This window comes from Porites lutea, chromosome 10 (genome assembly GCF_958299795.1).
Source record: "Porites lutea chromosome 10, jaPorLute2.1, whole genome shotgun sequence".
In the NCBI taxonomy this organism is placed as follows: domain Eukaryota; kingdom Metazoa; phylum Cnidaria; class Anthozoa; order Scleractinia; family Poritidae; genus Porites; species Porites lutea.
In genome coordinates, this window is record NC_133210.1 from 23,996,819 (window position 1) to 24,014,743 (window position 17,925).

The 17,925-nt window shown below is 38.0% G+C and overlaps 1 protein-coding gene across 4 annotated transcripts in view; it reads left to right on the forward strand.

The window, feature by feature from the left end:
- The window catches only part of LOC140949909 (uncharacterized), a 192,482-nt gene that overhangs the window by 18,816 nt on the left and 155,741 nt on the right, over nt 1-17,925 (forward strand). Inside the window, exons 4-11 of one of the 4 annotated variants that reach the window (XM_073399059.1) lie at nt 86-210; nt 547-617; nt 1,435-1,571; nt 4,385-4,414; nt 5,326-5,355; nt 6,671-6,860; nt 8,062-8,218; nt 8,884-9,052. In XM_073399059.1, coding sequence (XP_073255160.1) covers nt 86-210; nt 547-617; nt 1,435-1,571; nt 4,385-4,414; nt 5,326-5,355; nt 6,671-6,860; nt 8,062-8,182 — 704 coding nt within the window. In that variant the 3' untranslated portion in view covers nt 8,183-8,218; nt 8,884-9,052. Of the gene's footprint in view, nt 1-85; nt 211-546; nt 618-1,434; nt 1,572-4,384; nt 4,415-5,325; nt 5,356-6,670; nt 6,861-8,061; nt 8,219-8,883; nt 9,053-17,925 lie in introns of those variants that run through there. The other 3 variants (XM_073399060.1, XM_073399061.1, XM_073399058.1) reach the window with 3 other exon arrangements.

A 17,925-nucleotide genomic window follows, 5' to 3' on the forward strand; every position in this document is an offset into this window, starting at 1 on the left:
TGTTGGTAAAGCAATTCTCATAGCTTGCTTCTAATTTTTTAAGTAAATATAATTACTTATCTCTATTTATGTCTACGTTTGACAGGTCCAGAAAACCAGTGTGAGGATCATGAATTTGGAATTAGAATTACAAACATCAGATGGATGCAAGCGTTTAACAACTCCAATGCAATTGAATATAAAGCCTTGAAATCAAACGTCATATCAGAAGTAAGTCAATTACCCTTTTGTCGTCTGTACTTTCCATTTTCATTTGCTCAATAACCGAGAAATACAGAATTAAGCAATGGCTGAATAATTCCTCGCTCTTTAGGTTACTTACAAGCTGAAATGATGGGAAACCCACACCAAACAAAATACCCAAAAACCCCGGCTAATTAACGACACTTAGGACTGGAAAACTGCACATATCTATTTGAGTAATACTGTGAACTTCCGGGATTTACATGTAAGGGTTTTATTACATCTGTGGCTTCAACAGGGTGTCTGTCTTTTATCAGTCTGCTATCAAATGTATTGAAGGAATTTCACCTGTTTCTTTAACAGATTGCAAGAATCTACTCCCAATCTCAAAATGCCGAAAAGCAACTATATGGTATAACTATTGTGGAATTCAGGTATATATGACATATGTAGCAGTTTATCGTTGACATGCAATCGTGTAATTGTTAAAAGAAAAGAAAGAAAAAAACAGAAGAAAACTGTATCCGAATAAACGATAGCTGAAGGGCATTGGAAAAGAATTGAAACTCATCTTTAATTTGTTAATTTACATCCGTGATATACTAATGACAGTCGGGTCATAACCTTGTTAAAAATGGAAGTTTATTTAGCAATTACCGGATGGACATTAGTATGATAATGATGAGATAAAGGGGAGATCTGCACAATTTCGCAGATCATACGAAAGCCTTATCTATGCCAATAGCAGTTTTATCATTCATTCCAAAAATTTTTTGTTTTTAAAACAAGTTAAACATGCTTAAACCTAGCCTGATTCTCAGACGTCCGAGGTCGTTCTCGGTCCCTTTCGCTCCTCTCCCTCTCGACCGTGAACGACCACAGAAGTCTGAGAATCAGGCTAGCTTAAACCGCGATCGATGCTAAGTTCTCGTCTTCATTTGCCAGCTTCTGGGAAAGTTCATGATATAAAGTAGGTTAAGAAAATATCCGACACTTCGCGATAATAATGTCTCATCATGTTTGCATGAAAGGTGTGGAGAGGCTGTCTAATAGAAGAGAATTTACCGCGAAAACACGGTGTTTGCATACCATTTTTGTTTTTTTTTAAGTGCTCTGATAGCATTCAATAATCTTCAGAGAGGCACCAAGGGATGGCAATTTTATTTTTTTCCCCACCTGAGCTGGCTACCTCACCCACCTGGGGTCACCCAACCCCATGTAAATGGGCCCTAAGATATATTTTATTTTCAGAGAAGGAAGTACCATTGCTATTGTTCGCCTACGATTTGAAAGAAACATCAGCGACCCCTTGAAGCCTTTGGAAGATGCTATCAAAGATGGCATATTGGGGCGGAATATCAGAGTTGATACACAGCTCCTTAATACAAGTATGTCAAGCTCCAAGTCAATCCAGTAGTTACCATTAGTTTATTTTTAACAAAGCTGACAAACAAACAAACGTGATAGGGATACTAAAGGGGAACTTACAACCTGGCTCATAATATAAATTCCACCTCAAATTGCACGGAAATACCAATCCATCAAGTGTAATTTAATATCCAGTTCACAGTGAGTTATCAAAATATCATTTATTATTTTTTTATTAAACCTTTCATAAAAAACGCCCGCCTCGGTCGGTATGTTAACGAATTCGCCGAGAAAGCAAACTGCAAATCAACTGAAGAAAATGTCAAGTGACAGTGCAAAGTGCACACTGAAAATCAGTTAACCGTTTACAACCTGAAGTTGGCGATTCTAGCTTAAAGGAAAAGTCCGTTTTAAATGTTTTGGATAGATTACACTTCAAGTTATATCTTTTAATTTGACATCTTTGCAAACTAATAGTATATATTTCAAAGTGATATGAGAGGAAAAAAAGTGATACGTGTATTTTGTTCAAGAAAAAAAGCGAACAGGTTTACCTACCTCTTTGGCAAAAGAACTTGGATATTTCGTTTCACTTTCATGCATAAGATTGGTCTATTTTAGACAGTATGAACTCCTCAGAGTTGGTACACTAAAATAATAATAATACGATGACGATGACGATTACGGTAATGATGATAAAGATTTTACGTGTAATTTGAACGTTACAATTTATGTGAACATGGCTTCAGTGAGTGTCTACAGGTCCTCTGCTAAGTACCAAGAATTTCACCCTGCCCACCAGGAACACTGGGTTACTGCCTGCGCCTCCCCCCTGGTGACGCAGCAGACGCCTGATTCAGCTGGCTCGGGCAAAGTAAACATAAGATGCCAGTCAAAGCCCCTAGTAAACACTGCTCTTTACAAGGGAATGTGTTAAAATAGCCCCCTCCCTACCCCTCTAGTTTAGCCCTCAATCCTGAGCCACCTATCCACCTTTAAGGCAGTCCCTGGGTCCACCCGTGCCGTCAAAGACGTCAAGCCCTTTACCTTTTTGGAGACCGCAGTGGCCCAGAGCCGGGCTGCGCCCGGAACCAAGCGAAAACCTACTGGCCACGTTTTAAGTAACTCAGACAGATATATCTAGCCTATTTTTTGAGAACCAACCTAACGAAATTTGCCGTCATTGAGTGAAAAGGCTTCAAAAGGCACTTCAAATCACACTAACGAAGGAAAAGGAAAGGAGAAAAAGCAAGAGCGAGGAGGAAGAAAGTAGGAGAAGAGAAAAAAAAAATGGTTACGCTCTTAGTTTTTATAATTGCTCATTTGAAAAAACTGTTGGACGCAAAAGGTCCATTTCACGAAGAAGGAGGCCACCTCCGGACCCAGTTTCGCCTCATTTCTTCTCTCCTGTCACCATTCAATGACATCTTCCGGCCGCACCAGCTGGAAACTCTAGGCCACACAGCTTAACTTGACTTACATAAAGTAAATATTGTAAAGAAACTCAGCTCTTACCCATTAGCCTTTTAAGGTGACTCTACTCTAGGTTCCTGGCTAGAGAAAGATTGAATTCATCTCCATCAAAAAGTTATTCTCAACCCGGCCATCTGTAGCTGCTTTAAGCCGGCTCTACTCGACAGAGGCAGCTTAAGACTTAAGCTAGCCCTAAGCAGAGCATTCAAGGCCACGTCACCCCCCAGACCTGACACGGCCTCGCAGCCGAGCACGTGGGTGAGGGGAAACCTTTCACTGGCGAATCGGCCTGAAACATTTCAAGAATTTGGGATGACAAACTGACGGCTGGCAGATGATCAATGAACTGAGTCTCCAGAGAGACTAACGGATCATACCACGCTTTTACAACACCCTCCCCTTCTAGGGATTGACATGGAGGCTCCTTCTCTCCCCATGGCAAGTTAGCTCAGAGACTGAGCTTGACGACAACCAAGACAGCAACCCCCAATGAAAATTCTCACCGCAGTCACCAGAAAATAATGGCAATTTCAACGTTACATCATCTTGATTTCATTCCTTATCTGCATTTCTTACAGTTTATCTGCTCAGGTTCTTTCACTGTCAGAGAAGTTTCTACCAGCCGGGTGTAAAAACCGTCAATTTCGCGCAATACTGACTGCGTTTGCTTTTACTATCCATTATCCTTCTTTTCGAAGATTGAAGTGTTATATTGGTAGAAGAAAAAACCGGCCACACCTGCCAACGGCAAGGATAATCATTTGTTTTAACTTGTTAAGTTTGCCTCAAAAATATAAAACTCGATCATCGAGAGAACATTTTTCTTAAAATCTTAAATAATTGACAAATTGGTGACGGGTTTAAGAAAAGAAATCATGCAATTTCATATGAAATATTTAACACTTCACGTCTGGAATGACTGTCCATCGCACTTAAATAAAAATTTATGAGAGGAAACATCATTTTAAATGCCAAAATCTAAGCTTAAATAACTATTTGTAAGCAAATAAGTATGTTTATCTTTTATCACAAACGCCAATTTATTTATCCAAAGAGAGTAAATTTGACACCAATTTGCCAATTTATAACAGGGCTAAAAACAGGATGTATTTTTTTGCTTAGAGCTAGCAGCTGGGCCTTATAAATGGGGGAGCTTATAGGTAGGGGCTTAAAAATCGGAAGTTTACGGTGGATTTAAGGGTTGGGGCTCGAGTTAAGGACCTTTATAGTGGTAGTCACGCCCGAAAGCCCTGCAAATAAAATCCTGTGCTGATAACACTGACGTTTGTGTTTATTACAACAGGTTTATTGTATTGAAACCACATTTTAATTCAGTTTTACTTTCTCGTATTTTTTTCAGCAATGCATCCTCCTACGCCTTCGACAACGAGTAAGTAATTTACACAAATTAACAATCAGGCGAAAAGGACAACAATGCTGCAGTTTACGGTAGATTTAAAAGGGTTTGGGCACGCGTTAAGGACCTCAATATCATAAGTGAAGAATTTCTCCTTAATTTTGGCGCGAAATTTCAACGTTAATCCTTCCGTACGTCTCAGTGTCAAGATGGCGACGGAGTTTTAAAATGCCGTGAATGAAGATGTTAGGGCACAAAAAGACGCCTTAGAAAACCTGAACATACGAAAGAGAGCATTAAGAAGGATTCTAACAGGTATTTTGTTAGAAAATTTTGAAAATTCGGAACTTAAGCCAAATTTAAGGTCTAAACATTTAAGAATGGAGTTCTCGATCGATACGATCCAGGCTAAACATGTCAAAAATTCACGATTGCTAACGTAGTTCGTCACCCATGATATTAATAGGTAATCAAATTGTACACTCGTGAAATTAAGGAAATTATTCCCTAATTTCACTCGTCACCATTTGATTACACATGCTTAGCCGTAGTCACGCACCGAAAGCCCTGCAAATAAAATCCTGTGCTAATAAGACTGACGTTTGTGTTTATTACAATAGGTTTATTGTTGTGAAACCAAATTTTAATTCAGTTCTACTTTTTCGTATTTTTTCAGCAATGCATCCTCCTGTGCTTTCAACAACGAGTAAGTAAGCTTCACGAATTATCAATCAAGCGAAAAGGAAAACAATGCTGAAGCTTACGGTAGACTTACGGTCATTTAAGGGTTGGGGCTCGCATTAAGGACCTTTAGCGGTAGTCACGCCCGAAACCCCTGCGAATAAGACCTTGTGCTGATAACACTGACGTTTGTGTTTATTACAATAGGATTATTGTTTTGAAACCAACTTTCAATTCAGTTTTACTTTCTCGTATTTTTTCAGCAATGCATCCTCCTCGGCCTTCAACAACGAGTAAGTAATTTACACAAATTATCAATCAAGCGAAAAGGACAATAATGCCCAGTGTTTTAGAGCACTGATGTCATATTATCCCGGGGGTGCCGGGTACTTCCTTACAAGAGGCTAATGGGGATGTGCCGTTGGATGGGGTCGCATTTTCACGACTAGACTGCGAGCAGTGTCTCTTTTTCTTCAGATTTAGTTAGGGGAGTGCACGCGCGCGCGAGCGTTGAGCGGCGAAGCCGCGAGACGCGAGAAACGGGGGCGTTTTGCTCGACGGACCAAGAAAAAAAAGAGAGATAGCTCGTAGTCACGACTGGACTGACTATAATGGGGTCGCATTTTCAATACAGTTACTAGAATGAGGTCGCACATTCTCGGATTTTTGGGTGTAAGAAAGTTCTTCATATTTACGGTTAGCAAATATACCAGAATGTTTGTACTGTAGATGAAAAGTAAAAAGTGTTCTTCATTCAATCTAAAAAATGGGTAAGTTCGTAAAATTAGAAAGTGACTAAGTTGGGATCGCGAAAATTACATATTTCCCCAAACGTGACTAAGATGGGGTCTGTAATTGGCCACAGAATAGACTATAATGGGGTAAAGGCTCTGAGAGGCCAGCGGCACATATCCAGCAAAAATTACCCTCCCCCCCCTCCCCGAGCATGTTATCTCCCTTACGCATCTTTAGCAAAAGTGGGGGCGAAGGCAGCAAAAAATGTCGCCGATGTAAAGGACCATCTGTTGCTTAGGCTAACAATGTTACGTTAACGATCAACTGTTATGTCAACCGAATGTAATACGTTAATGTTCGTCACTGCAATTTAACTACTTATAACCTAAGAGAGAATGAATGCATGCTCGCTATTCCACAAACTTGCACTGAGTTTTATAAAAGAGCCTTTGTAATATATAGCGGAAGTGTGTTGCGGAACAGCTTGCCTCTGGAGGTTCGGCAATTATCATCCCTTAATGTTTTTTAAACCAACATTAAAATACCTTCATTTCGATTGCAAAATTACTTAAATTAGCGATACGCAATTTTTACACACGTCCTCCTTGTATAGCAGGTTTTTTCTTATCATCTTTCTTGTTTAATTTTTATCTCGGGTTCTAGTTTAGTTTGGTATTTAGTTCTCTATACTTAAATGAAAATGTGCCTGAAGGAAATACTGTGTATAAATAAAGTTGCCTTTCCTTACCCCGAGTGTTCTGACGTCACATGACGTGTACAACCACGTCAGCAAAATATAGCATTTTACTCTTCTAGAATATTTTGAGATATAAATAATGCCTGTAGTCTCAGATTCGTGACTTTTACTCATAGGACCCAGGTTTGCCTTTACTATTTCATGCTTCCCCTCTTACATGGTGGCTCATATAGCACGTGACAGTTTGCCCTCGGGAGCTGATGCCAGTCTCCTTCATCTTAACGATCCCAGCTGTGGTGTGAATTATGTGACCAAGAAGAGTGTTATTATAAAGGCTCCACTGGAAGGCTGCGGAACAGTTCGGAGGTAAAAGTGAACTCTGAAATACGTATCATTAAAATGATCTGGTAATTCGTGAGCAGCCAGTCCTCGCGTCATTTCAGCGCTGTTAAATGTATGAAGAATCAAAATCAATATTATTTTGTTAGATATATTTTGGACCTCTTAAATGCTTCAAAAGTCCTGTCAGGAGCCTGCTAGGCCAGGTTAACCCTATTAAGCGTAGTCTGTTTTTACCAGTCTTTTGTGTTACGGATGGGCGAGCCTAACCTTGACTGTAAAATCTTAACCAGTAATGCCTTGTTAGCCTGGTCTTTCCATGCTTCTCTGGTAGCCGGGCTCAAGGCCTGATGCGTATATAAAAGCCTGGTTTCCACGCAGTTGTTGGTGAGCCTAAGGTCTATTTATTAGAACTTAATTTTAGATGGGTAATTAGTAACGGTAACAGGACTGAGTGGAGTCCAATTCGGTCTGTAATCATACGAGTGATTAACAAACTGAATTGGACGACACGAAGTTCTGTTACCAATTAATCATAACTTTAACAAACTTTATGATATATAAGGCCACTTTTTGAAATCAAACCAGAAGGAATTCCGAGTTTGTTTTGCTAGTAGTAAAAAAAGCCAATTAAGCGCGTGCGTGATGACGCGTACTTTCCATTTACTTAGGCATGACGCGTACTGTCCTATTAAATTGTCCAATTAAGGCTGAAATCAGGGCAGTTGATAACTAATCAGATTTGAGAATTTTGTTGTAGTTATGATTATACGTGAAATTTTATTTTAGAATCTAAATACAGTAGCCACACTTGAAAATTACAGTTAAAGTTTTGTCGACATGACTCTTAGTTCAAAGTATCATCTGAAAAAGCTTGGTAAGCCTGGTTGGTTTTGGTAAATACCGTGAACGACGTATTTTTAAGTAGGAGGGAACGGACTGATCATACGATAGATGGACATGATAATTCAAAAACCTTGAAAACAAGTTCAAAAGAACACTGAGGTTTTCGCCTTTCAGAAATCCAAGTTTATATTTTTCTAAACGTTTAGTTGCTTTCATTGATACTATGTGCAGGTAACAAAATGGCGGTTTTTCTCTCGTAAAAATAAGTCCAGTTGAGAGAGGAATACAATTGTTGTTGTCATTGTTTTTTTTTTTTCTTTTCAACTCGGATTCCTGTTGATAACGATGGAGCTCTGAATTTTTCTTTTTCATGTTTGACCAGGTACATTGGGTACAAAATGTTCTTTCACAACAAGGTGGTGGTACCCTCTGGATATGGTGAAAAGAGGTCATTATCCGTGTTTCCGTTCAAGTGCGTTTACAGCCGATTTGGCTTTCCGTAAGGAACTGTTTTAAGCTACTCCATAATCATAACTAAGGTAAGAAATGATGGATACACTGTGATTTAGCAATTATTAAACATGTTCGAACCGCATGGTTCTTTTTCTGTGCTGGGTTTTCTCCTTGATGAAGGGCAACTAATTCATAGAGAACAAAGGAAATCAATTCCGTAAACACGTTAACAAAAGATAATCCGTTTAGTTGCCATAGCTTTTAATTTCTTCAAGGATTGTTTCCTCAAAGGCTTCTACGAAGCTACAGAGAGTTTTTCACCCTCTTGGAAAACAGCTTGGTGATAAAAATAATCAAAAGATGCATTGGCAAATCAAAATGGCCGCCGTTTTTATTGTTTTGGAACACGAATATGGCCGCTGTGACGTCAGTGTTAGACATGGGAAAAAAAGAAAGAGAAATAAGAGCTTAAACCGCGCAAAACCGCGCGAAATCTAAAACGGTCCACTATGTCATCCCTGATTTCGGGGAAGCGGCTCTGTCACTAGCCCTTGTGGTCGGTTGGATATCTTAGTCAAAGTCCTTCCTTGCGATGATAGAGTTTTGTACTCTTCTTTGCGGTTATAGTATTAAGCCCTCTCCTGATTTATTATCGAAACGATTTTAATTCAGAGGTGAAAATGACCTTCAAGGTACACGTTATACACAATCTTCGATAATTTTCAAATCTGTTTTCCTTTTTTTTTCGTAGGTGCATGTTTTGACGGTATGATAACCATCAGCAGTTAATAAAGTAATTTAAGAGGCTAATTTTAGCAATACTTATGTCTAAAGAGAGCTGTTCCATTTCTAAACTGCAATAATTATAATTTTGAAAGATGTTAGAAATAGCTGAAGCAATAAACATATCATTTTCATAAGATTTGTGCTTAAACTCAGCGTATAGTCAAACAACTAGACTGCTGATGCTTGCTGAGAGCTGGGCAAGGAGGTCTTTCAGGGAACACCAAAAGGACTGCGCGATAAAACTCGAATAGGCTGCCAACCGTTGAGTGGCAGCAAGCAAATAAAGTGGAGATAAGGGTCCAAGGTAAAAAGGAAACCTAAGGCGCAGAAAAGACGCGAGAAAAACCCACCCAAGGGATGGCAGCCTGAGAGTCAGTAATCCGACTAGGGCATTAGACACCCTTTCAGGCTACCATGGAAGCGCAGGAAGAAAAACATATGAAATGACGGCGGAAAAGGCGAGGAAAGAATAGCACACAGAAACTAAAAGAATAGAAAAACAACTAGGAACACAAGGGGCAAATACACTGGGACAAGGGAGTAAACCCGCAGAACTGGAGGCCGCGTGGCGAAACACGCGTACCAAATTACAGAAAAATGCAAAGGAGGCATTATCATTCAAAATCTACAGGGGCCGGGGAAATAACATAATAATAATAATAATAATAATAATAATAATAATAATAATAATAATAATAATAATAATAATAATAATAATAATAATAATTTATTACATTTTACACCACTGTAAACAGTGTAAAATAAAACACGCCGAACAGATTGACCAAATAAGGCACAAATGCAACAAAAGTGATGAACCAACTTTACGGGAATCGAAGGAAGATTAATTAAATTAGTGAGGGAAAGAACGCAGAACACAAACTTAAAACTGAATAATACAAAGCAAGAAATAAAGCGTCCAAATTCGAAGGGAGCCGGGGAAAAATCACTGCACAAACCGGAGCTTGTTGAGCAAAGCAGGCATAACAAAAGTAAACTGAATAAAACAAAGGAAACCAAAAGGGTGTAAACTTGAGGGGAGCCGAAGAGAAAAGCACTGCACAAGCCCGATGTTGATGGGGCAAAACACGCAAAGCAAAAAATTATTGAACAAGACGCTACGGAGCTAGCGTACACTTCGGCGTCGTGGTTGTGGAACTAATTAATTGTAAATGCGGAGGAATAGTAAGAAATCAAATATGGTAAGAGTAAGGTGTAAAATTATGGGATTTGTCAGGATATTCTGAAAAGAGCAACATCCTGGAGGCCTACTTGCCAAAAACTAGCATTTCAGGACAAATTGTCTCCGCGATATTAGCCCAGTTTAATATGCTCTGATGACTCCATACAAATCCTTCTAAAAAACAATTCTCTATTTTTCTTAGTCACATCAGGCTTCAAAAACAGCATAGCAGTCTCATGTACTGATTAAAGATATGTAAGGCATGGGTAAGGAGTCAATTACGTTGAGCATGGAATTGGCTAAAACTCAAAGTCACGAGTTCGAATGTTTTGAGGACAATTATTCACTGACTATCAGCACGCAGGGATGTCGGATTAACACAAGGAAGTTTAACACCAAAGGAACATAGCCTTTACAGAGCTTTCTCAAACTCATTAATAATTCATTAAGAAAATACAAAGGAAATTAATGTTTAATGAGTGTTTGGAAATCGGATGAAACACTGCTTACTATTTGCATCCTTAATTTCTCCTTCAAAAATGATTTTGTTTGAGAAGAAATATCAAACATTCGACACAGTGTTTCATCACCAGATGAAACACCTCGAAGTTCGTCAAAAATACTCCGCTGCGCGTCGTATTTTCAACTCTCTTCTCTGTGTTTCATCTGGTGATGAAACACTGCATCTCATGTTTGATATATTACTTAAAACACAGCATCCACCAACACAAACTTGACTTGAACTTTGAGTAAAACTAAACAGCCTCTACCAATAATAACAAACTCTCACTTGAACTTCAAATATATTACGGCTTCCGCGAACTTGTAAACACAGAACCTGAAAATCGACCTTCGTCACACTTGACTAAACACAGCAGTCCAACTCGTGGGAAAAAAAACTTAGTTCGTCGAAAGAACTCGCTTGGAACTTGTATACCGTTTGACATAAGGTTCTAGAAAATACTAAACAGGCGAATAGTAGTAGCTTTTCGACATATTTTATGATTTCAGTAACTGATGCAAATCTGCTGACTCATGCTGAAATGTAAACACTTCCTAATTAATTATTCATGCAATTATACAATTATTCCAAAAACGTAGAGAACGTTCGAGAAAGTCACGCAACGCATGAAAGCAATTTTACTACGTAACACTCAACAAAGACAAAATGTCTTTGTGCAGCATTTTGTTACTTTAAATTCATCATAAAACAGTTCGAAAGGAGGGCTCACTCGTGAAATGTTTTTCAACACTCGAAGAGAAATTTCGTGTCTCTGCGCGGCCACGAAATATCCTCTATTTATTCCTCGAGTAATTTAAGACTAAACTCGAAGTAATCTCAAGATATCACGAAGTAGTCCGATCTCATTTCGTGAAATAGTTGAAACAAGCCGAAAAGTCACGAACTTACACGCCCAATCTTGTCCCCAAACTAGTGCATCATTTCATAACTATTTTTCATATCCTAAACTACCGTGGGTCGCAGTAGCGCAATCGGCTAATCCCTCAACTTAGAGTCTCCTCTGATCTGACGGGTCACACAAGTGAGTCGGTTCAAACCCCGGGAAGGCCAAAATAGTAACTCTTTCTTCCTCGAAAAAGTTAAAGGATAAATCAAAGAAATCGAAGTGATCTCGAGATATCTCGAACTAATTCGGCTCTTACTTCGTCAAATAGCCGAATAGAGCCGGAAACCTACAGACTTTGCATGCCCAATCTTGTCAAAAAATTGCAACTTTGATACATTCCTGAGCGTCGCGAAACCTTTACTTCGCGCTCCGCCGAAGTAATAAAGCAAAATAAACACAAGTATGCAACAAACTTGACGGGAGCCGAGGGAGTAGCACTGCACAAACCCGGTGTTTGTGAGGCAAAACACGCAAAACAAATTTCTGACTAAAGCGTAACAAAAGCGTGTAACTGACTTTACGGGAGCCGACGGAAAAGCACTACACAAACCCGATGTTTGTGAAGCAAAGCACGCAAAACAAACATTACTGAATAAAGCAAAATAAAACTACAACACAAGCGTGCAACAAACTTTATGGGAGCCGAGGGAATAGCACTGCACAAACGCGGTGTTTGTGAGGCAAAACACGCAAAACAAATTTCTGACTAAAGCTCAGGCCACTTAAGGTACGACTACCTAATTAAACATGCATATTTTAGTAAATGCTATTTAGAACGGTTTGCTTCCATCAGTGCTCCTGAAAAGTGAACTACAAATGTGTCTCAAGGAAAAAAATACGTGGAACGTGATTTCAAATAACAGGTGACATCAAATCGTCAATGACGTCACAAAACACGTTTTCCTAAACGGGGAAGGGTTGCAAACCTTAATCTTAGGAATTTTCACTACCAAAATGTTACATAAACAGTGTAAATCGTAAATTCGCCTTGTATGATTGGAAATGTTATTTATCCCGATTAACTATTTAACTAATTAATAAGTCACGTGACCCTTTTCCCTTTATTTACCGATTCCTATATAACGTAAACACACATACAAGGCGAATTTATAAGAACCTTTTCAATAGCCTCTGAAATGTACCTAAAAGAACTTGCTGCTCTTTCATTATCTTCTCCCCATTTTAGAGTAAATATTTTGACCGTTAATTCTCAATTATCAGTCACATGACGAAAATTTAAGCTTCTAAAATGCACTCATATTGCTAAGGCCATTAAGCTACATTTGTAGTTCAATTTTCAGGATCCTTGATAGAACTAGCAAACCGTTCTAAATAGTATTCTATCAAAATATGCATATTTAATTAGATAGTCATGCCTTAAGTGGCCTGAGTAACAAAAGCGTGTAACTGACTTTACGGGAGCCGAAGGAAAAGCACTGCACAAACCCGATGTTTGTGAGGCAAAGCATGCAAAACAAAAAATTACTGAATAAAGCAAAATACAACACAAGCGTGCAACAAACTTTATGGGAGCCGAGGGAATAGCACTGCACAAACGCGGTGTTTGTGAGGCAAAACACGCAAAACATAAATTACTAACAACTAAAGCGTGCAACAAATTACGGGAGCCGAAGGGAAAGCGCTAAAACTTTACGAGGGGCCGAGGGAAGAACACTGCACAAACTGCAGCTAGCGAGGGAAAGTACGAATAACACCGCTACTGGATAATACAAAAGCAAAACATTAACGTGTAAAAACCTTACGGAAGCCAAGGGAATGGCAGTAAACAAACTGGGAGTATAGCGCCGGAGAAACATGGGCGAGGGAAAGTAAGTCATCGGCACTGTACTGGCGATTGGGCTGTTAGAAGCAGAGCTGGAGCTTGTGTAACATTGGCCGGGGCGGAACAGGTTCGTCAGCCTTCTTACGAAAACAAGAATCGGTTAACAGAGAGAATGGATACTTACGCGAATTGGGCAGAAATGAGATGCGGAGCTCTTATTTATACTCGCGTTGCAAGGGACTGGCGCGAATAGTCGCTAAGATATTAACCCTAATTCTAATTCTAATTCTAATTTATTTTCTTTATATGAGTTGACAGTTTATATTCAGCTCATTTGTGTTCCATCATCTAATCTGTCCCATTCGTATTACTTGAGATTATAATATTGATAAAGAAGATTTGGCCAAGTTGTCGTTGATATCAAAGCCACGGAGTTGCATTCGACGGTCTTCTGCGTCTGAAAAAGAGTACTGTTAAAAAGTCAAAGTCCTTGAATACTGACACAGAGGGGGCTATATATATTTAGTAAAATCCAACTAGTGGTCTATTATCAATGCTGCATTCTGATTGGTTGAGCTACTACTAGGCTATATGTTATAGCCCACTAGTAGCGAAAAGCGGCAGCTTTGAAAACCAAAACAATGGGGGATAAATCGCGTTTTGCTAGTTAAAGTTGTTTTGTCCAGTCGATATTTTTGACCAACTAGTTGGATTTTACTTAAACAATTATTCGTCGAGCCCGAATGGGCTCTAAGTCCCACTAGAATTACGGCGAACAAAGCTTCGTTAATAGATAACATTTTCACGAACGATCCACTTCGCCCCTCAATAAGCGGTCTTTTTCTCGATGACATATCTGACCATTTACCGATATTTTTGTATAATAATAGTACTAGAGATAAGGATAAATACGTATTTTTTCGTGAAAAAAATGCGCATAATCTAAGTGCATTTAAAGATGAGTTAGGTAAGATAAACTGGGCTGAAATGCCTGGTTTAAATGATCCTTCTTGCGCTTATGAACTCTTTGTCGGAAAGTATACTACAATTTACGATAAATGTCTTCCACTCAGAAAAATGAAAGCAAAACGGTTCAATCTTCGTAAGCCTTGGTTTACTAAAGGTCTTGCTAAATCCATAAGGAAGAAAAATAAGTTATATCAGTCTTTCCTTAAAAACCCTAACTCTTCCAATGAAAATGCGTATAAGTCGTACAAAAGACAACAAAAACTTTTTACACAATTTTTAAGTGTTAAAGAAAGCGTTCGTAAGAAGGGCTTTTAGTAATGAGCTATTTTAATTAAATTGCGTTATTTAGTGACACAGCAACTAAAATAGCGTAATTTTGGTGCAGTGGAATATATAAGCTGTTGTATATTATATTCTGTTACTGTTTTTATATAAGGTTCTGTGCCCAGCTGCTAAGATTGATCCCTTACTCATTCTCTTCGAGTTGCTAAGCGCGCGTTTATATTATGAAAAACAAATTGAAAAACTAAATCAAATGTCAAGGCCACTTGGAAAATTCTAAATGAAATCCTTAATAGAAATAAAGGAAAGCGTGGTTTGCCATCTATATTTAGGGCAGATTCTCGAGAAATTTCCAATCCAAAGGAAATAGCTAATTTCTTTTGCAAATATTTTACTAACATTAGCCCCAATTTAGCTGGCAAAATTCCTGTATCAGAAAAGTCACATAATTTTTTTTACCCCCAAAACTAGTCAATTCAATATTTCTAGATGCTGTAAATGAGCAAGAAATTATTGAAATATGCAGTACTTGTCGTTCAGGTACTGCTGTGGGTTTTGAAAACATTTCTATGAACTTAATTAAAGAATCTATTGATAAAATTATTTCACCTCTTACATGCATAATTAACTTATCCATCACCTCTGGCATTATACCAAAACAATTAAAAATTGTTCGAGTTATTCCTTTATTTAAATCTGGTGAGCAGGATATATTTACGAACTACCGACCAGTGTCTGTTTTACCAGCATTCTCTAAAATCCTAGAGACAGTAATGTACAATTGTCTTTTAAGGTTTCTTAATAATCATAACATTTTCTCTGACAATCAGTATGGTTTTCGCAAGCATCACTCCACTGCTTACGCTCTTGCTTGTTAATTTATATGACAAAACCTCTTCCGCTATTGAAAATAAGGAATGCATAGTTGGTATTTTTATAGACTTGTCTAAAGCCTTTGACACCGTTGATCATAACTTTTAATTTCAAAATTAGAGCATTATGGTGATCGTGGCACGGCACTTAGATGGTTCAAAAGCTATCTAAGCAATAGACAACAATATGTGGAATTTAATGGTATCAGTTCAGAGTTTGCGGGGTGCCTCAGGGCTCTATACTAGGTCCCCTGCTCTTTCTACTCTATATAAATGATCTGTGTAACGTGTCAAAGGTCGTGGACTTTATTCTTTTTGCTGATGACACAAACATATTTTTCTCCCACAAAGATTTTAACTTGCTTCCTGAAATCTTGAATTCTGAAATGTTTAAATTAACCCAATAGTGTCGAGCAAATAAACTGTCCATTAACTCTAAAAAATCAAATTTTATGGTCTTTAAACTACGCCAAAGGAGGCAAACACTTTATATGTCTATTCAAATTGACAACAATGTTATTGAACGTGTGAAAGAAACAGTATTTTTAGGTGTTATCCTCGATGAACATTTGTCATGGAAGCCTCACATTCTTAGCGTTTCTAGAAAGATATCAAAATCGATAGGTATTATTTATAAGTCTAGTTTTTGCCTTCCCAAAACTTCCTTGCGCTCCTTGTATTATAGTCTAGTTTACCCTTACTTAACTTATTGTGTTTCAGTGTGGGGATCGACATATCAGTCCTACGTTTTCAACTCGCTAAGTCGGGAAATTCAAAACAGTGAAAGTATCAGTTTGTTTGGCAAAAGACTTAAAAAAATTCCTTCTTTCTTAGTTAAATTGAATCTTTTTTAAGCTACACACCTTTTCTTTTTCTTTTTTCTCTTCTTTCTTTCATCTTTTTTTTTCTTTTAAAAAATTAATCGAAATTTTCATTCAGTACCCTTAACTTGTATGGTTTACCCTATAGTTCCAGGAAGCCTATAGTTTATAAGCCCCCGGCTTCTATATAGGCTTCCTTGCCTTTAACACATTTGATCTTGTAAATAATTTAGTTGGAACATTATATATTATCTTTAATGTATTTCTGTATACTGTTGTTGTATTTCTTGTTAAAGGCAAAATAAAATGAATGAATGAATGAGTCAATAGCCCATTCCGCCCTTGGCCTCATAGGCTATTGACTCAGAGCCCATTCGGGCTCGAGGAATAATTGTTAAATATATAGCTATAGAAAGTGTCCGTGTTAAGCGGGTCATGTTATTTACGTGAAAAATTCAGACTTTTTTTGTTTTAAAAAGAGGACAATAGCATCGTCAAATTATACATCTATAACCTTCATAAAGCTATCATTGCGAGGAATTAGGAACGAAAAGAGTGAAGGGTGAAGAGTTAAACGAAAAAAGAAACATTTTTTTTTTTTAAATGAACTCGGCATGCATAATGATTTAAAAATTGCAAGGGCTTTCTTTCCTCAGGGACAAAGCAAACTGTCCGTAACAATGAGGTGTCCGTAAAGCGGGATAGAGAGTCAAACCCCGTTAATACGGACACTGAGGGGGGCCATAGAAAGTGTCCATATTAACGAGGTGTTCGTATTTAAACGGCTTTCTTTCCCTAGGGACAAAGAAAACGTTCCATAATAGGCCACTTACACGGTGACGCCATTTTACTACTACCAGAATCCTTCGGGGTTTAGCTTTCTTGTGCAAATTAGGGGTTTTGTCATTTAATCCTCGCTGGGATTACCAAATTTAAAGGGTTCTGGTCGCAGTAGTAAAATGACGCCATCGCAAATGGCCTTTAATGAGGAGTCCTTATTAAGCGAGTGTTCGCGCGTAAAGCGAGGTTTGACTGTATGTAAAAAACTTAAACAAGTCAGACACATGAATGCAATGAATCAGTTTCTCTACTTGTAAAAGTTATCAGAAAATGTCGCCGATGGCGAAAGTTATATATGTTACAATCTTTTTGGCCGTTTGCTCATTTGGACTCTAAAATCTGGAATTCGTTGCCTATTTCACTAATTAGCTCTCCTTCTATATTTGTTTTTTAAAAAAATTTAAAGAATTATCTCACTGATAGCCGATCTGTCGCTTAATTTTCTGATCTTGCTCACTCTGCATGAAGCCATGAATTTAGCTCATTAGGTAGTTGAAGGAAGTCTATTAATATAAGCTTCAAGCTTCGTTAGGCTTCCTTCTCACATTAATTTTATAATTTAATTAACAACTTTTGTTCATGTTGTATAAGGTTTTGTGAGTGACTAAATAAATAAATAAATAAATAAATAAATAATATACACAAAGGTGAACAGAAGTTCAAGAGTTCGTCATTTCTATTGGCACTGGGCTTGCTATCTCTGAAGCTATCACATAAGACAAACTAAACGTGCCGAACATCATGGCTTGTAAAAAGTCGGGCCAATATAAAAGGATAAAATGATCAAAAGCACGTTTCGTAACTCTTTCTGATTTTTCCTTGGTTTAATTCTATTGTCTTAATTTTAG